General features: G+C 38.0%; 1 protein-coding gene across 2 annotated transcripts in view; it reads right to left on the minus strand.

The window, feature by feature from the left end:
- Nucleotides 1-27878, minus strand: part of PRKG1 (protein kinase cGMP-dependent 1) — a 1223752-nt gene that overhangs the window by 208462 nt on the left and 987412 nt on the right. For both annotated transcript variants that reach the window (XM_004440002.3, XM_004440001.3), the window contains exons 6-7: nt 11799-11876; nt 1683-1777 (exon numbers count right to left, since the gene is read on the minus strand). In XM_004440002.3, coding sequence (XP_004440059.2) covers nt 1683-1777; nt 11799-11876 — 173 coding nt within the window. The remainder of the gene's footprint in view (nt 1-1682; nt 1778-11798; nt 11877-27878) is intronic.

Here is a 27878-nt window from a genome sequence, read left to right on the forward strand (position 1 = left end):
CTTAAATTTTGGTATCAGAGTAAAATTTGATAATTTTTCCATAAACCATATTCCCAAGATCACTTCTTGACACACATTCTCAGAAGATGTTTTCACCATAAAAGCTTTCTTTAATTGGCATCAAAATTCAGTGACATTAAGCCACAAAAGAAAAATCTGTCAATCCTCAATTATGTTTTATTTTCTGGTGTTCCACTTGTGATCGCAATCAGAAATGATTGAAAATGTTTCTGATTTCTGGGCTCTGTTGCAAATGACAATTTCCACACAGGCATTTAATCTTGGACCAATGAAATCAAGTGGTATTATTCTCTAGTATCTTCTACATACATAATAATCAAGGGAAAGAAACAGTAAAGTACAAATAACGTGTTTGTGCACTTTATACTAGGAAGATAATGTTTATAGCCTTCTTTAGGGCATCTACATCAAACATGGTATTTCTTCCAACTTTGCCATTGGAAAAATCTAATGGCAAGTGCATGCTCATTAGATAAGGATCAAACGAACTTTGTAAAAGAAAAAAAAGAAAGTCAAATTCATTTAGTTCTGAATTTTCATAAGATAACGTGGCCTGAGTAAAATGACTTATCATGATCTCTGTTTCATTTCTGTAGCTGTGAAATAGTGAGGAAAAAAATAAGACCTGCCATCTGATTGTGGCTTAAAAAATAAAAACTCCCTAAATTATTTCTTTACTATGGTACTTGTAAGCAAAATGCTTAAGATGCAGTTTTTTAAATGAAGTCATAATTTGAAATGGAAGCAAAACTGTTCCAAACATTTTAGGAATAAATGATGTCCTATTGCTGTTCCTCTCTAGTAGACATTCCTGCACCCAGAATTTGATACAAAAATAAAGGTTTATTGGTTATTTCTTGTTCAAGTGGCTTATATACACACAGCACTGAACTTCGAAAAGTCTCATCTATATATACTGATAATTGAGATGCGTTGCTTATTGGAATACAAGAGTAGAATACCCAAATATATTTGACATATTTGTCACGCATTCTGTAAAATGAGGGGTACCAAGTCGACTGGGTTTTTCTTCCATAGTATATGGGAAGAAATCCCAAGTGCTTGCTTCTTGAAGTCTTAGTTTACAAGTAGAATTTCAGTGACCTGGACTTCTACGAGTCCAGCCTTTAGAGCCCAACCAGAGTGAATCTGGATGTGCATTACCTCCACTTCCACCTCCTCCTCCACCTCATCACCATCACCAGCCATGACAACAACCAGCCAGAGGTGAGTCCCAGAAAGGCTTCACTGCTTTCTGATCTATTGTTTGCACAATCAGGGATTGTAAACAGAGATTTCAAAATTCTCAGCCAACCATCTTCCTATGATACCGAGTGAAACTGTTGTCCAAAGTAAGCTTAGCAGAGACCTCTCCCTCTCTTTTAGAGTCTTTATAGAGATTGCTGTTAAGGAACACAAAGCTGAAAATTTTTCCTATTAATATAAAAATAATGTATTACAGAAGTTAGCCAATCTATTCCATAGCCTATCTAAATGGATTACAAGTCCCGCTGGAAATAAATAAAAATGATCACCAAGGGTCTATGTCTGATATTAGGATAAGCACTAAATAAAGAGCCTATTTTGCTAGGAGCTCAATGTTTAAGACAGGAATTTATGTAGTACTCGACCAAAAACTGTGTAACATGTGATCTACTTACCCCTGCAAGGCTTTCTCTCCAAACCAATCTCCTTTTCCTAAAGTTCTAAGAAAGACTGGGTCTTCACTTGGTGAGTCTTCTCGAGTGACATTTACCTACAAAGAGAAACAAGAAAAGTCTATATCCACTGCATACCCTGGATGATCAAATGAACACTAATTGATAATGTTAATTCCACTTCCTGGTTTTTTTTTTTAATTATTTTTTGAGGAAAAAGGGTACGGTATCACTAAAGGAGCCAAAGAATAATATCACAAATTCCCATGTAAACCACAAGAAACAATATCCAAATATTTTGTTATACTTTCAAGTCATTTTCAACAAATAATAAATTACTCAGAAATTTGAATTTCACTTAATCCTCATCCCTATTCCCATTTCCTACCTTCTATGAGGCAGCCACTATAACGAATTTAGTAAGCATTCCTCCAATCCTGTTTTATGTGCCTATACGTATGTGTTTTTAAAATACATGAATAGTATAATATGGTATGTATCATTCTGCAACTTACATTTTTTCTCTTAACATTGTTTTATTTATTTATTCCATGCTATTATATATAAATCTAGTTCATCCATTTTAATGTTTCAGTGTCTTCTTTTAGTCTATAAATATTTTTATTTAACCATTTCCTTGTAGATGGACATTTATATTGTTTCCATTTTTTTTTTTTGCTGCAATGAACATCTTTCTACACACCTCTACATGCACATCTCAGTTTCTCTAGGACATGCCTTTTTTTTCCCCTAAGAAGAATCCAGCCTTCATTCAAAGGCCACTCACATTTTCATGAAGCCTTCCTGCGGGTCTCTAACCAATTATAGTTCTCGTGATTCTCATGCTTCATTCAGCAGGATTTCTTCCAAGATATATAAATTAGATATATGTCTCTTTTTATTTACCATAATAAATAGTATACTTTTCAAAGAAATGCATATTTCTTTAGCATTCTTTACAATTTATAATAAGCACTCAGTAAAGAGCTATAAATTGTATGAACAGAAAAGTTTCATTACTAAGAAGATATCTCAGCCCATACAGGACTTGTGACTTGGGCGACAGTCCATGGAAGGCAAGTAATGATGTTTTTGTTGCATGAATGAAGACATAAATGCAGTAAGTTGTACATCTGTGTTAATTCACTGCCCCCTCAAGCTCTACTAATATTCATAATATTGGCTATGTGTCATCCAGAAAGGTTAAATAGCTAAAATTCACCTAGAAAATGTAATGAAGTAGAAAAACTAATTTCTTGAGACAATGCCAGACACTTAAACACATTTAAAAAATACTATGCTTCAGGTTTCTGAATTTAGAGATTGGATGTCAAAGACCAGAATTTTTATAAGAATGAAGGTCTGTGGAAGGTGGAGGGAATTCAATTATTATTCTCCACTGATCCATTTGATTACTCCTCCACACAGTGTTTCAAAACCATGGAAATGCAGTTTTTAACAGTTATCTTACCACTAAACTATATCATAGAGATGCTCATTTGCATGCAGATGAAGCTTTTACAGGTACACTAGCCCAGAGATTCTCAAACTTCCATGTGTGGGGCATGGGGGAGGGGAGGTTGGGGGAGGTGTCATTTAAAATAAGGGTTACTGGACTCTTATTCCTGAGGTTCTGATTGAGTGGGTCTTGAAAATCTGCCTTTCAAAAAATTAATGTAGGTGATTTAGAGGCAAATGTTCTACAGACCAATCTTGGACAAACACTGATACACTGTTATATTTCTGAACCTCAATTTCCTCATCTGCTCAGTGAGGCAACTCAACAAAATTATTCCTGCCAGTCCTCCTGGCTGCTAAAGAAAGTCATGGACTAAAGTATAATATAAGTTAAGCTCATTAATTCAAAATTAGATATAAGGACACGTTATGTAACTGTACATTTGCCATTTGGTTAACAAAAAAAGATTAGAAATTCAAAATGGTAGATTTATGCAAGCCATGGAGAAATTCCAGTGGATTTTGAAATGTTCTTTAAAAAGATGTTACTGAAATGCAGTAATAAGAGACATAAAAAGTGAGTCACCCACAGAATAAATCACTTTCTGCTTAGATGATAAATGAAAGCAAAAACCTATCTGGATAATCCATATATGTGAAAAGATAAATAGCTCAAAGAGGAAGAATAAAAGCTTTCCTTTAAAGTTGTAATTTCCATAGTTTTTCTTTGTATATATAATGAATTTTTCTAACTATGCACAGACACTAGTCATAGAAATTTGCATCTTTAATTGAGAAAAAATTTCAAGGTAGAGACAGTTAAATATACACAGATAGCCTCTCTAACCTTGGCCTGTATACTTATTCTTTTCACCTAAACCACAAAGTACTTTATGATCCACAATGCTGTGGAAAGGAACTACCTATGGAGCCTTAAAGATAATATTTAGTCTGTTTGAACCCATGTTACCTCGCCACCTTGTCCAAAAAATGGAAGGGCTATCTCATACGGGTATGTGTGTGTGTGTGTGAGAGAGAGAATAACTGAGAAAAATCTTTGAAAAGCATCCTCGTAATAGAAAGTGCTCAAAAATTTGGTTGCTTTTTCCACATTTTTCCCCTTCTATTTTCCTCACTTCCTATTTCAGACATTCCATGCATTTGATTGTAAAATAATTATACCATATAACTACTATTGCTCTTTTATTGTTGCCATAAAATGCTATTTAGAGAATCAACTACTTTTGGTTCTCGATAGATAAAAGAGAATGTGTATTTTTATGTTCTTTTTACTTATCTATATATTAATTTTTCTCAAAGACATATGTGTGGTCTTATAATTTAAAATTTTGAAACTATTTTTTAAAACTATATATAATTTTTTAAATTAAGAATCAAAATAGAAATTAGACATTTTAAATGGGACACATAAAATTAATCTTTCATATCAAAATCTTCAATAAACAATATCAATGTGTTAACCAACATGTTTAACCGAAAACAGTTCAAAAACAAAATAAAGTGTTTTAGTATAGATTCAACATGTTTTATTAGCAAAGTAATGTTTATTGTAAGGAAATATGGAATTTAATGTTTTTGAGGGTCAGATCCAGCTAGGGAATAAGGGTTAGTCAGGTAAGCATTTTCCTACTTGTGTGATTAATAGATTATAAAGCTAAGGAGTCCCCAAATCAAAGTAGCTCCCTTTGCAAACAATATTCTGCATGCATAGCTTAAAAACCGATGCTGTTATTCCCAAACCAAAATGTCTCCAAACACAGAAGGACACTTTTAGGAGCTGTATCTGATAGTTTAAGGCATGTACAGGGAAAGAATTTTTTTGTTGAGCTTGAAGTTTGCCTGCATTCTTTGAATCATCAATTAAGTTCAGTGTGGGCAAGATCCACGACTTCTATTTGTCTGATTGGACAATTGAACCTTTTGTGTAACACAGGAGTAAGTTAGAATCTCTCTCTACAGTATGTCCCACCCTCCTCCCGCAAAACATCTATGGTGAATTTTCTGTTCATGATTCCCTTTCTAATGTATCTAATTTAATGTGTCTGCACACATGTATTCACACACACACGTACCTCATTCCATGCATAAATACCATATATTTGCCTGTTTTTGACCTTTATCTAAATAACATCATACCACATGTATTCTTATGCAACTTGTTTCTTTTGATCAGTGTTGTATTTGAGATTTATCCAATTCATCCATGTTAATATGCGTAGCTGTAGTTAATTTCCTCTGTTTGCATATTATCTTATTATATGACTATTATATAATTTATTAATTCTTCTGTAGATGCAAATGTGGGTTTCTTCCAGGTTTATTTTTGTTATATTTTGATTTTGTTGTGCTATTAACAACATTACTATGAACATTTTTGTACATGTTTTCTGGTGCCCATGGGTATGAGTTTCACTAGGATCAATACTTATGAATGAAGAACAAGGTTATGAATTATATGCATCTTCAATTTTACTAGTTATTGACACTCTTGGTACAAAGAGGTCATACCAACTTACATTCCTACCATCAGTGGACAAAAGTTCATATCGTACCATATTGTCGTCAACACCTGATATTGTCAGACTTCGATTTTTACCAAGGTAGGTAGGTAGTAGATGACATTTCCTTGATTATTAACGGAAATAGAGTATTTTTTATATTATTTTATAGGGCACTTGCATTTCTTTTTTGTGATGTGTCTGACCATGCTTTTTGTCTATTTTTATATTGGATTCTTATTTTTTTTCATTGATTCATATGACTGTGGTTTGTCTTTTTGCTATCTTTATGATGTCCTGCCAAAGTTACTAATTTTAATGTAATAACATTTAACTATATTACTCCTTATTATTCGTACTTATATTTAAAAAATCCTTTCCTATCACAAGATGAGAGAAGTATTCTCCTAATCGTCTTCTGATTTTCTTTTTTTTCCTAATTTTACCTTTTACATTTAGGTCTGGAATTGACCTAAATTCCAGTGTGTATGGTGTGAGGTCATGATCCCTATGGATAACCAATTGTTTTGGTATCTGTATTGCCAACGCTGTCCCAAATCAAGTTTCCATATAATGATGGATCTTTATCTGAGCTCACTATTCTGTTATTCTGATATATTTATCTAGTTCTTAGCAAAATTAAAGCCACATTTTGTTCATTGCCTTAATCTTATTATAAGTCTTAATATCTACTAAAGTAATTCTCCCCAATATATTCTTCTTCCTTTCAAATATTTTGGCTATTTTGATCTTTTACTCTTCATTCTAGTGTCCTTAAATAAAGTTTTCTTCTTAAACAACTTGAACATTTTTTGTTAGTTATATTCCCAGATACTTGATTTTGAAAATGATTTTTTTAACTTATATTTTTAACTGAGTTTTACTGGTGTTTAGAAATGCATATAGTTTTTAAAATGATCACATAGTAAAATTGAATTTTTCTTTCCTTTGGTAGATAATTCTATGACTTTAATACACATATAGCTTTGTCTAACTCCCATCACAATTGAATACAGAATAATTCCATCACCTGAAGAAATTCCCTCATGCTATGTGTTTATAGTCACATCCTACCTCAAATCTTACCCTTAGAAACCAATGGTCTGTTCTGCATCACATTAGTTTTAACTTTTTGGGAATGTCACGTAAATAGAATAATAAAATATTTAACCTTTTGTGACTGGCTTTTTTTTACTCATAATGCCTTTGAGATTCATCCAAGTTGTTGCATGACATAAAAGTTCATTCTTTTTATTGTTGAGTCTCTACTCAGTTTGTTGTACTACAGTTTGCTTATCCACTCATCCATTGAAGGACATTTCCAATTTTGCGCAATTTTGAATAGAGCGCCTATAAACATTGATGCACAGTTTTTGGTTTGAACTGTGTTTTCAATTCTCTAGAATAAATACCAAGAAGTACAATTACTAGGTCATATGGTAATGTTTATCTAACTCTATAAACTGCCAAAGTATTTTTCAGAATGGCTTTACCATTTTTGCATTTGCACTGGCAATATATGAGAGTTCCAGTTGCTCTACATCCTCACCAACACTTGATACTGTCAATATATATATATATACACTCTTCATTTTAGTCATTCTATTAAGCATGCAATGGTATCGCATGGTTGTAATTTGAAGTTCCCTGATGGCTAATGATATTAAACATCTTTTCATGTTCATATTTGCCACTCTTATATACTTTGTTGAAGTGTCTAGTCAAGTCTTTCGTCCATTTTTTTAATTGGATAGTTTGTTTTTTTAATTGATTTTGGATGTTCTTTAGAGAGGTTCAATACAAGCCCTTTGCCAGATATGTGATTTGCAAATATTTTTACCAGTTTGTAGTTTGTCTTTTCTTTCTCTTAATAGTGTCTTTCACAGAGAAAAGCTTGTAATGCTAATCAAGTCCAATTTACCTTTCTTTTTCTTTTATGGATTATGCTTTTGGTGTCAAACCTAGGTATTTTGACTTAACCCCAATTCATGAAGATTTTCTTCTAAAAATTTTATAGTTTTACATTTTATTTTTAAATCTATTATCAATTCTTATTTAATTTTTATATAAGGTATGAAGTTCAGGCCAAGATTCACCTTTTTTTGCCTATGGATGACCAATCGTTCCAACATTGCTGAAAAGACTTCCCTTTCTCCATTGATTACATTCATTCATTGATTGCTCTGTCTTTCACTGTTAAGTATGATGTTAGTTGTAGGCACTTTGTCAACATCATTTAGTAGTTTGAGAAAGGTCTCTTATATTTGCAGTTTGCCGTGAGTTTTTATTGTGAATGATGTATTTGTCAAATGCTTTCATTGCATCAATTGGCATGATAATGTGATTTTTCTTCTTTAGACTATTAATATGGTAGATTACATTGAATGATTCAACTTCTTCAAATTTTAATTTATAGTAGAGTATCTAGTTCTGCAATGTCTGACATGGTCACCACTAGCTTCATGTAACTATTCAGCTATTGCAACGTGGCTACTGCTACTGAGAAGAAGAATATTTAATTTAATTCAAGTTAGTTAATTTTAATTTAGATAGTGAATGAGAATAATGGCTACTGTGTTGGGCTGTGAAGATATAGAACAGTTCCATCAACAAAGGAAAAAGTACTAAACAATGCTGATCTAGCTAAGTTCTTATTAAATTTTAATAATTTATCTATCTACATAAAAAAACTCAAAAGAAACTGAAATCATACCATCTGTAAATAATTAGTTTTATTTCTTCATTTCCAAACATTATAAATTTTTCTTGACTTAGTGCAATGGTGGGGATGTCTAGTTCCACACCGAACAGAAGGGAGGATAAAGTACATCTTTACCTTGTTCTTGATCTAGAAGGAAATGCTTCTTGTGTTTAACTTTATGTATACACATATATTTATGTATACATATACAAATAAAATTCCCATAAGATAACACTTCCCATATTCAACAACACTGAACACTGTGTCAAGCCAATTTGTTTAACCAACATGTTTAAGCACTTGTGAATTCTAAGCAAAGCCATGTGGTTTTGAATGGCATTTAATGGACAGGAATCTTTGAATCACACTTTTTTCTAACAGTAGCATACAAGGTGTATTGAATAGAATCAGATAATCAAATTGCATTTGAATTATTATTGGAACTCTGAAATTCTGTGTACCAATCCTGTTCAATTTTGGTTCAACTTATTTATGGAGAAAGAGTTTATTTTTTGATACAACTATAGGGACATATACATAAAGTTTTATCAGAGATATTTTTCCTGCTTAATTTGAATCCTTTGGTTCTTTATAGTTCACTGTCAGGGGGAACAAGTCACGTTTCTGGGCAACTGGAATGGACTGATTAAGGTAAAGAGAACTAACTCAGCTTCTACCCGAGGCAGCACCAGGTACTCGAGACATCCCAGCAGCATTCTGCCTCAAGTTTTAGAAAAGTCAGTTTGTTTAGCTTTAATGGGGCAAAATGAATATTTCAAAGTTTATGTTATAATTTTTTTCTCTTTGTGTGGATGTGCTTTATGGAAGAATAAAAACTGTTTTACACTTAAATAAATGGACTTGAACAGGGGCAATCCATTTGTAGTTCTACAGCCCCCTGTTGTGTGTCTCTCTCTGTCTCACAACATTTTCTAAGGAAAAGCCAGTTTGGCGGTAACAAGGAAATTATCTTTGCCAGGGTTATTCTTTATAAACTTTTTAAATGCATGTGAAAACAACTTTACTTCTGTATATCTAAAACAAAACATACAGTTTTAGAAAATTTCACTGCTACAACTTACTTGCCTGATTACCTGAACCTACTCTCATTACTTTACTCTCTTTCTATTCTTTCCCGTTGGGACTTATGCATGCTCACCTTCTGCTTCTTAAAACTTAATATAGTGATTCCAATGCATTAATATTAGAATTCATAAAATTAATATACTAATCTATCATAAATTACTTATTAAATTAATATAATTAAGATTCTTAGCAGGTAAGTTGCATGACCTAAAAAACCAGGTTAGGAAAAATCTATGCCTGGTTTAAGAAAACATTTTTGGGCCAGCCCAGTGCCACAGTGGTTAAGTTCGGTGTGCTCCACTTTGGCAGCCTGGGTTCGTGGGCTTGGGTCCCAGGCACAGACTTACACCACTCATCAAGCCCTGCTGTGGCGGCAACCCACATACAAAATAGAGGAAGACTGGCATAGATGTTAGCTCAGGGCCACTCTTCCTCAAGCAAAAAGAGGAAGATTGGCAACAGGTGTGCGCTCAGAGTCAATCTTCCTCAAAAAAAAAGAAAAAAAAATGCATGTGTCAAAAGAGTTTAATATATTCTTACTACTTCTTTCCCAGAATCCCCACAGTGCTCTGAAATATTGCCAAGGAAATAGGTTCCTGTGGCGTAATTTCCACACTATTTCTATTTATACATATTATGAAACTCATAAAACAACATCACTAATACACCTGTCTTCTGCTGAAACTGGTTACAACCCACGGCTTCTTTTAGGCAGTGCTGGAAATTTCTAGTAATAGAATAGTCACAAAACCCTCTAAGAAATTCATCTTAATGGATAAACATATTCCATGATAGCAAAGAATTAGTAATGTAACAAAGAAAAAATAAATCCCGATCATCAAGACAAAAGTCCCCCTTTGACCAATAGAATCATTTATATCCATGAGGATTTTCAATTTTCTCTGATTCTTTAGTCAGTGTTAAGAAATAAAACAGTAAATGATATCTCTAACAATTTATATGTAAACCACAAAATGTTAACGTTTCTTATCCTCTAACATTGGAAAATACAAGATAAGCTTTAACCATAACTGTGGTCACACATGTCATTTCATGATGGCTTTTAAGAAGCTGTCCCTGACTTCTATTTATATTCCAGGCTTTCTGATATCAGTCAAAAGAGTAGGTATAACAAAAATATAAATATTGTTTTCTTCACTTGAGTATGACACGCCACTGGTGTAAAACATTGACAAACACACATTCTAGATTCAAAATAGTCCAAAGAGGATTTTCTAAGATGTGATCCAACAAGATTTGTTATCTTTCACATATCCTGTTCACTATGGCTCTGTAAATCTCTCTTTCCTGTTTTAATATGGGCCATAACATACCAGAGTCAGTCATATTTGTTAAATTGAAGAAATAAATTTATTTTTTTTAAGAGACATTTATAAAAATGAAAACTGTCATATAAAGCGCCTCTCACCTGCATTTCCTTCCCCATGTTTAATACATACAAATTTCCTTCCCCATTTAATGCATACAAATTATTTTTAAGGATCACTTATGGTAAAACAAAATAAGTTCAAATCATAGGTTATAATACAATGAAACTTGAATGCAAAAATGATTATGACTTTGCTGAAAGAAATTTACGATATTTTTAGCAATATTAGAATACTAATTTATATAAGTCCCCATTTTCTAATTCACTTAATTTCTTATTTAGTTTTTAAATAAAAATTATAATATATTCATAATATCAAATAATTAAAAAATATAATAAGGAATAAATTATGATTTTTTCATTCATATCTCGTCTATCTCATATTTTTCCCTTTCCCTATAATTTACTACTTCTAATAGTTTCTTAGTATCCATTCAATATTTCTTTATGAAGCTACAATAAAATATGAATATATTTATATCCTTATTTCCTTCAGAATGTGAAGCAACTTGCCCAAAGATACTAAAACTAGTAAGTTTCATAGCTGGATTCAAACTTGGGCCATCTGATTTTAAAGCCTGGATGTTTCATTATAGCAATATTACTGCCCCTAATGACTGAATGGATTTTTTTTTCCTATTAAGGTTTTTTTAAGTGACCCTAGTCTTTATTTTTTAATTATATAATTTTAATTATGGAAATCTCTCCATTCGTGCAGACACAGCAGTGGCATCTAGTATCATTATTATTATATTATACCACACAGGCTATTTTCTGTTTTTCAAAGTTACACTTTTTCTTCCTCCTGCATCATTTGGGGAGATCCATTCTCAAACATTTCTCTATCAGTTTCAGAAGATGCAAAAACTCATACAGCTCAAGACCCCGCACACGTGCTCCTCCAGGAGTCACTGATCAACCCCGGCTCCCCTCACGCGTCTCTGTCTTGTGCCTCCAGAGCTTACCTTTCCTTTGCTGATGATAAAGAAGGTGTCCCCTCTTGCACCTTGCCTGATGATATATTCCCCATTTTCATAGTGGGTCTGAAAAAGAGAAACAGCAACAGAAACACATTAAGAAAGAAGGGATTTACCAAACAGCTCAACTTCTTCAAATATCAGCTTCCAAGGAACGCATTCAACCACATGGAGTTCTACCCAAACCTAGAATCCATCATGATTGAAGAACGAATCACAGTCAATGCACACAATAATTACAAAGAATTATTTCTATCATGCTCATTTTTAAAACTATTTTGTTAATGTCATTTTTCTGGGTGATTATATTCATATCTGTAAATTCATTCATTTTAATAGTTTGATGAAAATACTCTTTTCTCCTATTAACCGAGCATGAAATAAAACAGCAGAGCTGCTAATCAAACTGGTCTTTCTGTATTATTTTATTTGTCATTCTCATTTGGTTGTAGTATTTTCTTAATGATAGCCCTTTTTTTTTCTGGGAAATTACTGTGGCATCTAAAGATCTTCATTTTGAACCCAGGTTGACTTGTAGCGTGGCAGAAATGGCCCTAGTTACTTTTTAAGGCATTGCTTCACGCTTTAATGTCCTCGCTTCAGCAGTTTAGATTTGGCACTGTCAAACAGAATGTCTTAATTTTATGGACTGAATTCTGGCCCAGCATCTGTGAGCTTGTAAACTACCAACTGAGGAGCAAGGTAAGGTTGCACAAGGATTATCACAGTCAGTGTGTCAGTATTCTGACTCAGACACTGTCAGCAGGTCCATTCCCAGGGTGAGGATCACCCCTGCAATGAACACACATAATTTCTGTAAGGAGAGGTGGGAGAAAGTATATTGCTGGGTCAGGAGGAAAATGAGAACTGCGCCATCTGGCCCTCTCCTTGTCTGTGGCTTAGCAAGGGAGCCATATTCTGAAAAAGAGAACATTACTTTGCACTCTCCTTAGGAAACAGATTTCATGGTTTGCGTGCAATATTCATCAGGCCAATGGCTGTGATTTGTCCTTATACTTCAACACCATGTTTCTTAATATTTTAGTCTATTCACTCTTAAAATTGCTTTTTTTTAATACTTGACATTGAGAATGGCCATAATTTTCTTTCTATATCTAGAAAGTTAACATACTACCTAGTCTGTTACTTTTTTAAGTCAAAAGTCACCATTTTCTTAGTAACAACTTTTAAAAACAGGATTGTAGAGTGTATATTCTTCAACTGATTTATTTCATTTAACAAGATATCTATGTTTCATTTTTATATCTTGCTGCACTGGAATGGAGAGATCTTTACAATATGCAGATTTGAAAAGCAAAATCACAACGGTTTTCTTTCATGTATCAACTCAACAAACATTTCTGAGTACCTGTGAGTCAGGCCCTGGTTATAGACACTGATGATACAAAGATGAGTCAGACAAAAATCTCATAGTAGCACCATCCAGCAGATCTTTCTTCAATGGTGGCAATGTTCTACAGCTGCGTTGTCTGATACTGCCTCCTCTAGCCACACATGGCTACTGAGCAGTTGAAATGTGGCCAGTGTGACTGAGAAACTATATTTTAAAATGTATTTAATTTTAATTAATTTAAATTTAAATACTCACACACGGCTAGTGGCTACTGCATTGGACAGCACAGGTAGTACCTAAAGCTGACAAGGGAAGAATTACAATCTGCAGCAGTAGGGGAGGGAGAAGGGTGGAGCATCTTTCCCACTCTTGATGTTTCTTTCTACGTGAACGGAGCTCAATTAGTAAAACTCAGGACCTCTCTCCTCCCCTTTCCTCACTCTGCACCATAACCGATGGAGTGACTTACTGGATTGGGACATTTGGAAGTAATCAGCTGTGTACGCTCATCTCAGCCTCTCATCTCTTCCTGCTGGGAGGGAGTTCCCCACAGAGGGCTGACATTCTCTGCTGCTTCTTCCAGGGAGGAATCTTCCTCCCAGCCTAGCGAAGTTGCCCCTGTCTGGGCTTCCGTGACAGGACAGGTAAGTTTGCCCAAATATAGAGTTCAGTTTGAGAAGTCTATTTGGCTCTCACATCTAAGCTACATCCTCTAGCCTAGATTTTATTAGCAATAATGGTAATATTTTAGTCCCATTTATCTTACTCTTTGTCATATTTCTCACGTAGTTCCTAATCCAAGACCTCCCAATAACTCCAAAACAATCCAGTATGCAAATCCAGTATACTATGTGTTAATACAGACTTGTGTACTACATGTTGTCCAGTCTAGGACAGTTGTTGTACAGTTTGACTCTTTCCCAAGGACTTTACCACAGAGGAGATTCTTAAGCCCCAACCAAAGTATGAGGAAGAAGTCACTGGATGTTAAGCAGGAGAAAGCCTTCCCAAAAAGAGGAGAATTAGCACTTTATTATGATCACATAATAGTAGTGGATATACAATTATTTTGGAAAAAGTAAAACAATGCAAATAAAAAGCACCAGAATTTGAAGAATCCTTAGCTGATCTGAGCTCATTCCTCTCACCTATCTCCTTTTTAAAAGCATATCCCTATCCATATGATCGTCATTTCCTTTCAGAAAGCCACAATTATCTGTGATATGTTAAAAAGTATGAAGGTAAGCATTTCCCAGGCCCAACACTATTGACATTTTGATGCAGATCATTCTCTGTTGTTGAGAGCTGTCCTGAGCATCCAATTCAGCTGGGGGATGTTTAGTAGCATCCATGGCCTCTACCCACTAGATGCCAGTAGCACTTCCACACCTGTTGTGGCAACAAAAAATGCCACCAGACATTGCCAATTACCCTGTTGGGGGCAACACTGCCCCCAGTTGAGAATGACTGCACTAAATCCTTCATAGTTTTTCGGACCTGAAACAGCAATTTATTATTTCTCTTGATACTGTATGTTAACCAGATGATTCTTTGGCTTCCTATGCTGTCAGCTGGGTTAAATGCAAGGTCTAATGCCTCTTGCGGTGAGCGTTTGGTACTGGTCACTGGCTGGGGGCATAGCTGTGAATGTCAGCTTCCGTTCTCCTCCACGTGGGCCTCTCTATGTGGCTGCCCAATCTTCATAGCATGCTGTTCTTGCGCTGGGCCAACTTCTTACATGGCAGCTGGCATCCAAGGGTGCAAAAGCAGAAGGTGCCAGGCTTTCTCAAGGCCCAGACTAGGAACAGGTCCCGTATCACCTGTGCTACATTCAATGAGTTCAAGCAGGTCTCAGGGCCAGTCTAGATGCAAGGCGAGGGGACTGCACAAAGGTGTGAACCCCAGGAGGTGTGGTGCGTCGGGGGCTACCAAACACCGTCTTGCACACACCACAAATTTCTCATGTATAAAACGGAGCTCCTGACCTCCTTCTCCTAGTCTTGCTTCTCCCATGCCTTCCCTGTACCAGCAACACCAACTCCATCTTTCCAGGTGTTCTGGCCAAGCCCGTTTGAGTTATCCTTAACCCTTCTGTCTCCCAGACCCACAACTGCTCTGTCAGCAAATCCGGCTGGCTCCATCTTCAGAATACACCCAGAACTCAATGACTCCTCACATCTGCTGCTATGGCCACCATCTTCTCTTGCCCGGTCCATGCAGTCACCTCCTAGGTGGGACATCTGCTCCTACCTGGCCCCTCTGGTCCCTTCCCCATGTAGCAGCCAGGCAATTCTGTTAACACACTGTCAGCACCTGTACCTCCCTGCAGGGGCCACTCTACTCATGTACAGTGAAGTCCCATAGTGGCTACAAGGCACCACAGCTCTGTCCTTTTGCTTCACTGACGTCACCTCCCACCTCTCCCTCTCTCCATTATGTCCATTCTGTTCACACTACTTTTCTTGATGTTCCTTGAACATCCAGGCCTAGGCCCACCTCAGGGCTTTTGCACAGGCTCTTCCCTATGCCTGAAATCTCCCTCCATCCTAGGCATCTCATGACTTCTTCATATCTTTACTAAAATGTCACCTTCTCAATGAGACCTTTCCTGAGCTGCCCTTTAAATCTGCTCCTTTCCTCTGCACTCATGACTCTTCTTGAATTAATTTTCTATATAGCACTTACCACCTACATCTGTCAGGGTTTTGGCAGAAGAGACTGCACACTCAGGAGGGGGAGGTAATCAAAGAGGGATGAGTGACGGGAGTGTGGGCAGGATTATGGGATCAAAGAGTGCTGGAGGTGAAGGGATCATTGAGTAGGATTACTGGACCCTGCTGAGAGCTGGAGCCATGAGAGAGACAAGCCCAATAGGAGCTGGATCTGTGGCTTCTGATAAGGAAAGATTCACTGCCAAATCCCAGCCTAGGTTGGAGGGAGCCGGGGGATAAATGTCCTGACCTCTCTCTTCTCTACCCTCTGGTCTCTTGATGGGGCTCCTCATCGGCTTATCTCAGCTGGAAGTCAGGGGGAAGGGGAGACTTCCCATTCAGATTAGCCTCTGGGCAGAGAGAAGGGCCAGGAAAAGTGAAAAGTGGGTCTGGGGGCAAGTGGAAGGCATCAGCCCCATGTTTAACATCTCATTCATTAAGTCACCTATCAGCTGTGTCCTCCACTAGAATGTCAGCTCCATGAAGGGATTTTTACGTTGTTCCCTGTTGTGCCTTTAGGTTTTCACTAAATACTTATCAAGTAAATGGCTTACATTATAAGGCTGTCTATTCTCTCATGTAACAAGAAGTCTGGAAATGGAGCAGTTCCAGGGCTGGTCAATTTATTAGCTCAACAAGTCCTCCAAGGACTCAGATTCTTTTCCTGTTTCAGTTGGCTTGCCCCCACTGGTTGGGTCCTCATGGTCCCAAGATGACTGTCATTGCTCAAGTCATACAGTTGGGTCAGAGGCAGACAAGGGGAGTTTCTCATCTTACAACTGTTTCTGGGGAAGAAATCCCAGAAACTCCTAGCAATCATCCCTTTACGTCTCCTTTGAGTCACATGCCTGTTCTTAAATGAATGCCTGGCAAGAGGAATAGAATTACTCGAAATGGTTTTCATTAATCAAGATCATCCAACGGGGCTGAAAAGAAACCATTCAAACGAAATCAAAGCTTTGGTGGTGGGAAAATGGGAAGGAAGAACTGGGGAGGCACTCAAGAAGGTATCTACTTCATGGACAAACCCAAACAGTCTCTGAAGGGCCATGACTAAGACGGAGGTAGGGTGCAGAGGAAAAGCTGGTGAAGCTGGAATGCCAGGCTGTGAGAAGAGAAGACTCGGAGCCCATGGTAGCTGTCTTCAAATCTCCACTGAGCCGTGGAGAAGCAGAAGGAGGCAGCCTCCCCAGGTGACAGTCTACAGAGCGTGTGAGAATTAAGGGGAAGAAACCAAGGGTCACAGACGGCATCTCACACAAAAAGGAAATGTGTACAGGTCCAAGCAGCTCCAAAGTAGAGTGAGCTGCCCCAGTGGGCAGGGGGCACCATGTGCTAAGAAAACAACACAGAAGGCTGGGTGAGCATGGGCCAGGACATTGCAGAGGAGATTGAGATTGGTGTCCAAGGATGCCTGAGGGGGAACTTTAGGCTCCCTTTCAGCCTCAAGATGCTGTGATTCTCTGACAGGTTGTATTTCCCAAAGATGGCCATGAAATAACTTCCATTCCACAAGCTCTCCTGTATGGTGATTTTGTCATTCTCCCATTAAGAGCTGGAGTCTAATTCCCCTCCCCTTGAAACTAGGGTGGCATTAGTGGCTCTTTTGTAACAATTGCCTGCATGCAAGTGATGTTGCATGACTTCCAAGGTTATCTCAGAAAAGGCCATGCACTTCCACCTGTTTTCATGAAGTCCCTCTTGGAACCCAACAGCATGCTGTGAGAAGCCCAAGCCACATGCCGGGGCCATGTAGAGGTGATTTCATTGACAGTGCCATCCAAGCCTAGCCTCTGAGTCATCTCAGTCAATACAGTCAGGAGGGAGACATCAGATGGAGAAGCTTCCAGCTGAGTTCAGCCTCAGCATTTGAGTGGCCTCATCTGAAGCCTCAAACGTCATGGAGCAGAGATAAGCCGTCCGTATTGCATCTGAATTCCTAACCCACACACTGGTTCTTATTTTATGCCACTAGGTTGGGATGGTTTGTTACACAGCAACAGATAACCCAACAGACCCCTCAGGGGCTGCACCCCACAACTTGGCTCTCACACTCTCCTGGAAGCTCTCACTCTGCTTGGTCCTGGAGTTCAGAGCCTGCCAGCAGCTGTGGTAAAAGATGGCTTCTTCTCCATCCTTGGGGTCTCATCTGAGAGAGGAGGGAAGAGTTCGGGACATAGCCTAGCCAGCTCTTATTCCCTAGCACAGTGGGCAAAGAATATTCATGGCCCTTATCTCCCAGGAATTTCACAATAACCCTAGAGAGGGTTCCAATAAGGAAGTTGAAGCAAACACAGCTTAAGTGACTGGCCTAAGGTCACCCCACTAATAAGAGGTAAAAGTGGCACTTAGTGCAAGTGCTTCTCCTTTCACGTCCCACCACAAACTGTGGTGGAAATGGCAGGAAGGATGGGCCATCCTCCCCCACCTCCTCACCCCCATCCACCTTCTCCACCCCCTGCCTGTGGCTGGGCGGTTTGGCGTGGGCAATAACCAGTCTCTTTTACATTGCCGAGAACAGATGCATCCAAGTCACCTTCAGTGATAAACAAATAGATTGGCCACAACTCTCTGGCTGTAAATAATAGAAAAATCCAACCACAAAATGGGCAAAATAATAAGGTACTGAGTCACAAAACAGCATAGTACAAACTTAATGGTGTCCGAAATGCCTGAATCCAGGGGTTAAATCATGGCACCAGACCCCAGTCTCCCTCCTCTCCTCATAGCTCTGTCTGTCACGTGTTAGCTTCTCATGAGGGTCCAGGGTACGCCAAGATGGTAGTGGGCTCTCCTTATGTTCCAGACCAGCCAGCTCTTTCACGACTTTAATCTCTTCATCCCAGAGAGTAGAAAGTTTGGCAGGAATATCCACAGTCTATTTATTTAATTTATGGAAATTATCTAATCACCTTCTTAATATCATCTGATATGGTTTTGTAACTTAACACCCACAATTGCCATATTAATTATTTTAGTTTACCTACACAGGCATTCACTGCACATATTTCCATGCTGTGTAAGTTCACAAAACTCAGGGGTCCAGAGAAGAGCCTATAGGACAGTGGCCAAAGGCAGTCCAAGTTTGGAAAAGATAATATTGGCGGTGTCATAACACCAGGACTATAATGACTGTGCAATCCTGAAATGTTCAATTGCACCTAAGGGGAAGATGATCATGCATACTGATTCTTCAAGAGTCTCTCTAATTATGTTAATCAAATGTCAGCAGTTTCACTGTTTTCTGAAGGTCACTTTGCAGCTCTGCCATTTTCTTATTTCAAATTAAGTTATAGAAAAATTCAGAATTTAGAATGGGAAGAAACTTCAGCAATTAGACAGGTTCCTTTAAAGTTTTCCATAGATATTAGGAAAAAAGTCAAACTCCTTAACATGGTCTGCAAAACCATCTATAGTTTGCTCAGTGCCACCCTTTTCAATCTCTTCTCACTCTCCCCTCCAGGCTCACTGGCCCTCTTAGGTCCGTTTCTCAACTGTGCCATACTCCCTTCCTAACCACCAGGCCTAAGCATTCCACTGCTGAACCCCCAACTTCTCACCTAATTACACCCTACTTCTCTTCCAGATCTTAGCCTTCCCTGACCTAGCATATCCCCCAAACTCCCCCTACACACCCTGGCTAAATTAGGTCTTTCCATTATATGATTTTATAATACCACATAGCTTTAGTTCATTGCCCTTTTCTGAGCTTATAGTTATTTTGTTTATTTGTATGAATATTTTAATAATGTTTTTCACCAGATTTTAAGTCCTATTGAAAGCAAGGACTGAGTCTGGTTTTGTTCACCATAATAAACTCAGTGTCTAACATAGGGCTTGGAACAGAACAGGGACTCAAAAATATTAATTGCATGAATGAAGTAGTCTTCCTTCATCTCCATCTTCCTAGCATTGCCCATAGCCAATCCATTAGACAGGCCTCTACCTCCAGTACAGGTGTCTTTCACTAGCTCCACCGTTAACTCCCTAGTCCAAGCCAAAATCATATTTCAGACTTTTGTAATGTCCTCCTATCTGGCCTCCCTGCTTCAGCTCCAGCCCGTTCACCCCACCCCACGCCATTCCATCTATTCTTCTCTCTGCCACCAAAGCCATCGTTCAAATAGCAAATCAATTGAAATCACTCTACTGCTTAAAAACTTCCAACGGCTTCTTGTTACAACTAAAAGCATATGCAACTTACTGTGGTCTATAAAGTTCTCTGTATTCTGGCCCCACCCACGTCCCCACCCTCTTCCCCTCCCACTCTCACCCTCACTCATTCTGTCTTAAAAATGTTGGCTTTCTTTCTGTGCCTTGTACTTACTAACTGGATCTATCCTTAAAACTCTGCATTCAGTAGACCCTCTATCTAGAACACTCCTCCTCAAGATCTTTGTCATCATCTTGTTCTCATCATTTGGGTCTCAATAAGACCTTTCACGACCACTCACACAATGTATCTTCCATCCTCGCTCCCATTCACTTTCTATCCTATGTCCTTGTTTTACATTTTTTATAATGTTAGAAAGCTCTCCAAAGCTGTGTGGTCCTGCTTTGCTGCTGCCAAAATGCCACTGGACACTTTAATGACTGCTTGATGAAAAACACAGCCACAAACCACAGCACAATTGAGCCTCCTGATAGAAAGGCCTTCTATCACACCCTTCAGGACTTAAAATTTTCCTTCTTTTTTGTTTGCTATTTGTAACCCCTCCCCTTGTCACTTGCTGCTCAGAGAATTTAAGAGATTTTACATTACATCCATCGTTTTACTTAGAAAAATGTCTAGCACACAATAGGCATTCAATTTATAACCTAGATAAAAAGTAAATTTGACCCAAACTCCTTCATTTTGAATAGGAAACCTGAATTATAAATCATAGATTAGATGGGTGGATAGAGAAAGAAAACTGACAGCATATCTAAATGTAAGCAATGTTTCCCCCCAAAGGCAATAACTTGGAATAATATTTCCAAAACTTGTGAGTTAGGAAAAGCCAGTCTTCTCTTTGCCACTAGAAAAATTGAGTATAGCTTTTACCTTTACTATGTTATGTTTCTGGATTCTGAGAATTCCACATTTAATATGTAAATACCCATTGCCACTTTTTAAAATTATGTACATGCTTGCTGACACTTGGCAGAAGTCTCAGTGGCAACACTGGATCTGCCACTTCAAGGTCTTGGTAGTTGCTTCTTGGTGAATATGTACAATTTATTTTCACTTTTCAGATCAGACTCAGAGTTATTGATATCAAATATACTGTATTTTAATTGGTAATTTTTTTTCAGCTCCCAACTCTAACATAATCTGTAATTGAATCTCATTTAATATAAACTAATATACAATTTATCCTTCTGAAGTAAAGTCTCACCTAAATTATTTCAGTCAGAAATTATATCATTATTTCCCCTTATACTTAAGTTTATTTAAGTTTAAGGTTGGAGTTATCCTTAAGTCTTTATTAAAGCATGGAGCATCTATTAATTGACACTGTCCTAAAGATTAAGGCAATGTAATACGTAATATAGATCACTATGGTAATTGCTACTGATTATAAAAATAGCTGCAGTAAGTATAAATCACCTTTGTATGCCTGAATAGCCAATAAATGCTTAAATAGAGAATAACAATTGGAAAATTAGTGAGTGAAGAACAATACGGTCTTGGGTCATGATTCCTGGCTCATTTTTTTGGAGGATGGTTGTATCTTAGAAGAAGGGTATGACATCAGGAAGAAAAACAAATTTCTTAAAAATATTGGCATCTGCCTTTCTGGTGCCTAAACCAGTGCATCCTCAAACAAAATTCTTATCTCTCTCTAATACACCTGATTTATTCCAAAGACAAGACCCCTAAATGGAGAACACAATCACCAAACAGCTTGATCAGTCAAAAAACATGCTAGTTAGGTAGGCAATAAGGTATTTCTTGGCCCAGGATTACTTCTCTATTTGGTAAAACTCTGCCCATTAGATATGTCTAGACTTAGATATTCTAGGGTTGCCAAGAAAGACTGACAGCTAGTCATGACAACAACATAAAAGTTTCCACATTGCTATCCTTGAATTCTGATGGTTTGGAATCTGAAGTCTTAGGTAAAAGCTATTGTGAAGCCAATGATTATACCTATAAACCAGAGTTTTCTCTTTCTCTTCCCCAATCCATGGTTACCGTGGACTTCATCATAGAACTAGAGCTCTATGAACAACTGACAACAATATTTTTAGTGCATGTATGTTGTCATAAATGGACCATTTCCCTCTCATGGAACAACTGCCAAGGGGACTTGTTCTGTTATGAAGCATTTTCTTAGATAATATCTAACCTCATTAAGGCAACAGTTTTGATGTACTCTCCTTCCTATTCCTATCCTCTAAAGGAAAATTAATTTTTCCTCACACCACCGCTCACAACTTAACCAAAATGTCAAAAGAACAAATCAAAGGACTTTTTTTTCTAATTACTTCCCTTCATGAAACCACCACCATCCTGTCCCAACCAACTGGACATCTGGGATACACATCTCCCTACTACAGATTTTTTTTATTTCAATGCCCCTCCTCACCTTCCACTTAGGACACTCCCTTAATTTACATCTAGTACTTCCCCACACTTCTTGGACTGAACAACTTGGCTCCAAGGCTGCTCAAACTAACTTATAAAATCCTCCTTCACCAGGTGAACTTCAGGTCCACGTGAGAGACATGTCCTTGTTAGGAGAGTCTGGTCATTCATTAATTTCAACCAAAATCATTTATTTGTGCCTTCTGTGATTGAGACACTGCACTTAACACTGATGCTACAAAGATACACCAAACATAGTCCCAAGACAGCCCTGATGGCCTAGTGGTTAAAGTTCGGCGCTCACTGCTTTGGTGGCCCGGGTTGGTTTCCCAGTCATGGAACCACACCACCTGTCTGTCAGTTGCCATGCTGTGGTGGTGGCTCACAAAGAAGAACTAGAAGGACTTACAACTAGGATATACAACCATACACTGGGGCTCTGGGGAGAAAAAACAAAAGAGGAAGATTGGCAACAGATGTTAGCTCAGGGTGAATCTTTCCCTGCCAAAAAAAAAAAAAAAAACAACACAGAACCTAACTTGAGAGGCAGCATAGCATTGTGATTAAATAGGTGGATACTGGGACCAGACTGCGTGGTTACAAATCCCAGCTCTGGAACCCTAAGCAAGTCAGTTAACCTCCCCGTGCAGTTTCCTTTTCTGCTAAATATAATCATACCTCCATAAACAGATTATTGTGAAAATTAAGAGTTAATAGTCACAAAGTGCAGAGCTTGTCACATTGTAAGCGCTATAGATCTATAAATTAGTATTATTATTTTCAGGGCAAGTTTAGTGTAAGGAGATAGAATTGTATACAGGTAATTCATCATACATAATATGTAGCTTTTCCCAGGCAAGTAGCAGTTGCCTGCTAGAAGAGAAGGAAGGCAAAGGGCTTTCCTAGCATGGAAAACAGTATTTGTAAAGGCACAGAGATGGTGAATACACGCAGTTTACATAAAGAATAGTAAGAAGGTCAGAGTGGCTGAATCTTAAAACTCACAGAGTTGAAATGCATTTATTTTTACAGGTCATTTTCCAACTCTAATACCATTACTCCAGTTACCTTCAAACTCCCTAAGCAGCCTGAAGTTTCATATATTCTTTATCATTTTGTCCTCTATCACAGAAAATCACACGAGCAAACTCCACTACCAACCTTACTTCATATTCTAATTCAGAGATATCCCTAATTAAAGCTCTGTGGACTAGAAGAAATATAGAAATATATCCTGAGAGTCAAAATTGGAAGCTCAGCAAACATAAGCACACATTTTGCCTGCTTAGACATTTCACCAGGGAAACCCCACCACTACTGGTCCAGCCAGATGGCTGTGGGAAGGAAGGATGGTTTCAAGATCACCACCGTCAGTCCTCACCCCAACCCCAACAACCGCCACGCCACTGAGGGTGAGAATGCCAGTGTAAAATAAGGAGTGCTATAGTCACCAAGGAAGGGGCTGACTCACAGAGCCCCCAGAGAACCTAGACGCATTAGTAGAAACCCAAGTATGGACAGAAAATATGGCTTTTCATCAAATACAGATAGCTAAGACTTCTGGATAAAGAGCCTGCTTGTCACTGGCGCTCCAGGGACCACACCTGTCTAGCTTACTAAGGCTATTTAAGACACAAATAGCTAGAGCCATGAGTATGAGTCTGTGCCACCCCCACTGTTGAGGATCTGTGCAGCTGTTCCCTGGCACATTCCTTGATATCATAACAGCCCTTAATGAAACATTCCTCACTTGCCTGTAATACTGTTTATCAGACTCCTTCACTGTCAACTTTGCCTTGCTGATACTGCGATACATTCTGGCTACTAGGGACTTATGCTCTGTCCTTACTACCTGAATCATTACATTTCCATCTGCCTTGATGGAACTATCAGAATCCTGTTTCTGCTGAGGTCTCCACTTGAAACTCAGAGATTACTCTATAAGTTGGCCTAACTGCACTGGATAGCACAGAATATCAGGCAGGCTTAAGCCTTGTCCTGTCCAGCTCTGGATGGTCAGATGCTGAGGACACCTTGACTTAGTTGTAAATCAGCCTTGCGTTAACAAGGTGCTAGGGCTAGCTTCCACACCAATGAAAAGGATAGGTATAAAATCCCTAGTGCAAGCCCTGAGACTGTGTAAGCTTATCTTAGAAAATTAATTTATGATTTGTACCAGGACGTATCAAGCCAATAGTCTGGCTGAGAGTCAGAATTAAGATCCCCTGCAGTGCAGTGGGCTCAGATGTAGATTCTTAAAAGAACTAATGGGATTGTCACCACGATGAACATGAATTACTGGCAGCTTTGCATCCTCATGGGGTCCAAGGGACCAAGGAAAGTCACAACAACATCTGTTGTGCCCCTTGCTCAATGTAACCCATTAAAGATAACATAAAACCCGCTTAGTGGATTACAAGTAGCATTTTTTAATGGAATAGAAGAGAAAATATCAAATGCATTACACATAGTAAGGATAAGTATAATTTATAAAAGTTTTATGTGTGTGCATGTGAATACTTATGCGCATACTAAGCCCCAATGTAAAACATATTCCTTCCTACACAAATGCTACTTTGATAAAATAAGTACTTCTCTTTCTTTACAAAACCCATAACATCTTCAGAACAGGTAGGTATCCTGACTTCTATATAAAACCACGTTTAGAAATTTTGTTATCATTAATAAAAACACAAGTATTGAATTTTTTTTCACTTTCTAATCATTTCACTTTTGAAAAGGTGTGTATAAGTTGAAAGTACTGGCTCTTCTTTAAAAGGATGTATAATCTCCATTTAAGTAAATGACACTTTGACTCGGTTCACCACTTTGTTGTCTCATCTGGCTCTCCGGTCTTCTCCCCTCAGTCCTCCACCTTACCTGTCCTGCAGTCTGATAAAATGCCATCATCTACATTTATAGTTTTGTATATCTAAGTACCCCATTTTCCAAACTAACGTTTAGCACTTCTCACAGTGCAATAAAACTATATAGGTTTTTGTTCAACTGATACTGAATGCTCATTTCCTTCTCTGAATCTCAAACATTCTTGAGGTCTTTGTGTCTTTGGTGGCTAGATCACATCATTATCCTTTAAGCCTCTTGAATATCTTCAGAGTTTATGATTCAAAGACAGCTGTTGACCCAGCAGTGGCCGTGTGGACTAACTGAGTCCTCATCCTGAATATCAGACACAGGAGGGAAAAACCTGAGCTGAAATTCCATAAATGCTTGGGTTTTGTTTGATGTTTAACTGAGCTCTTCAATGACATCATTTTCCAAATGGATTTTCAATTTCTGTTTTCACTTTCAGAGATTTTTGATGTGAACATATTCATATATCATAATTACTAAGAGCGATATCAAGGCAGGCACAAGAAATTCCAAAAATCTCTAAAAGGAATAGTTCATTTCAGATCTATTCATTTTACGACAGAATAAAACTGTTTATAGAGTAGATAAGCAGACATTCCCATTCCACGTAATTAAACTATAACTCAAATTTAACAATTTGATCTATAAAGGCAATTAGCTTCGGTAGAACTTGGAAATTGTTTGCCCTGACAGATATGAAATGTGTCACAGGGAAGCATACAATTTAGTGTCTCAGAGTCACCATCTAAAGGATAAATATGTTTTGACATTTCAACTAAAATAAATACAGTACTCAAAAAGGAAAAATAAAGATTAATCACAGTTTCTCATGAACCCTATAACAAAAATAGTGGAGCGAGTAAAAAGTACGTAGAGTTCACGCAATATTTTACTTCTTTAGGACTTTAAAATAAACACTTCACATTTTTCTTTGAAAAGACACTATTTAGTTTAAAGGGCATCTTGAGTCATTGAGGATCAGAAAGGAGAGAAAGCAAAAAGGATTTAGATTACATGAGGGAGGAAAGGGCTCCTTATATATTGGAGGACACGGCTCTTGCCTTGAGGATATTTTGTTTCTGTCTAGACTGGTTTGAGAGTGGTCTTGTTCAGAGCTAAGGTTATAGAGTCATTTATGATCCTACCCCTTTTTTTATTCCAAATATGCCATACAAACACTCAGAGACTGTGCACTGGGGTGAGACTGAGGTGCTTCTCAAAAACTATGAGACAAGGGCAGAAAAGCTTCTTCCAGAATGTGAAATTAATGTGTTTACAAGAACTAATACCAAAAGTGATCAACAAAATACTTAATAACTAGTATTTTAAGGACACTAAACAATCAAAAAGGACACGGGATGGAGCAGGATCCTGAAAAGCCTCCTGGATCATGGGGAGATTTAGGCGCCCCAAGAATGAACTGGGGCAGCAGTCAGGGGGCTCCTGGCAAAAACTTTTTTGTAACTGGTAGAGTAGTATTTCAATGCATTAACAACTTGTGCAAACCCATTGAATAGAAGCCCTAGAAACCCTCTTCCACCTTCGTATCCCCCACCAGCCCGTTTCACGTATATTTTAAGGTTTCCAGAATGAACATCACTACTGGATGGTAGTTATAGGGAGAGAATTAAGAAAATACAGTAACTAAATTCTGCACAGAACTGGAAGGCAGACTGTCTTCTAGGCCAGAGTTCCTGGCTGGGAACAGCCAAGTAGTTGATGGGGTTCAGGACACACTACCCCAAAATATGGCACCTTGGCATATTGAATATTTTAAGCTGAAGGAGTTTGAGAAAACAGCAGAAGCAGGAAGGTCACTCTAACCTTCCCTCTGCCCTCTTCCCTGAAACAGGTCATAAAACCCTCCTGTGAGAGGTGCCCTCCCTATACCCCGAGGAAACGAATGTCCTTATCTCTAAAGACAGAGGGACATGGAGAAGAATCCAAACAAACAGGTCTTACTAAGTTTCCCCCAGTTTACCACACTTACCTTATACGCTCTGACCTATCACATTTCTACGTGACTGCCCACTCTTCATCAAACCCAGCATAAAAATACTCAGGTCTGTTTCTTCCGGCCTTTATTTCCTTATAAAGGCTTCTGTGTCAAGTAAAATGTATATTAAGTAAATTTCTATGGTTTTCTCCTGTCAATATATCTTTGTCAGTTTAATTTTCAGAACCAGCCAGGCACTCTAAGAGGGTCGAGGAAAACTTTGTCCTCCCCTACATAGCTAAAAAAGTGACATGAACATAACTAAGGAAAAAACACCATTAGGAAGAGTGTGTTTAGTGATGGAACACAGAGAGAGAAGGTTTAGAGAAAACACCCATGAGCGATGTGTATTTGCAAGTCAGAGAACGCAGACCTGAGGGTGATGGACTGTTTGGTCAGCAGAGAGAGAGGTGTGCTGTCATCACCAGGTATATGGTGATGAGGCACTTCCCTGGCTTCAAACAACAGGCAACCTTCTCATTCAAGTGTTTGCTTCCCAGATGCCTTGACATCAGGAGAGAGGGAGTCTGGATCTGCGATGTGTGCATTACAGCCACACATC

This window comes from Ceratotherium simum, chromosome 6 (assembly GCF_057802395.1).
Source record: "Ceratotherium simum simum isolate JZ-2026a chromosome 6, ASM5780239v1, whole genome shotgun sequence".
Classification (NCBI taxonomy): Eukaryota; Metazoa; Chordata; class Mammalia; order Perissodactyla; family Rhinocerotidae; genus Ceratotherium; species Ceratotherium simum.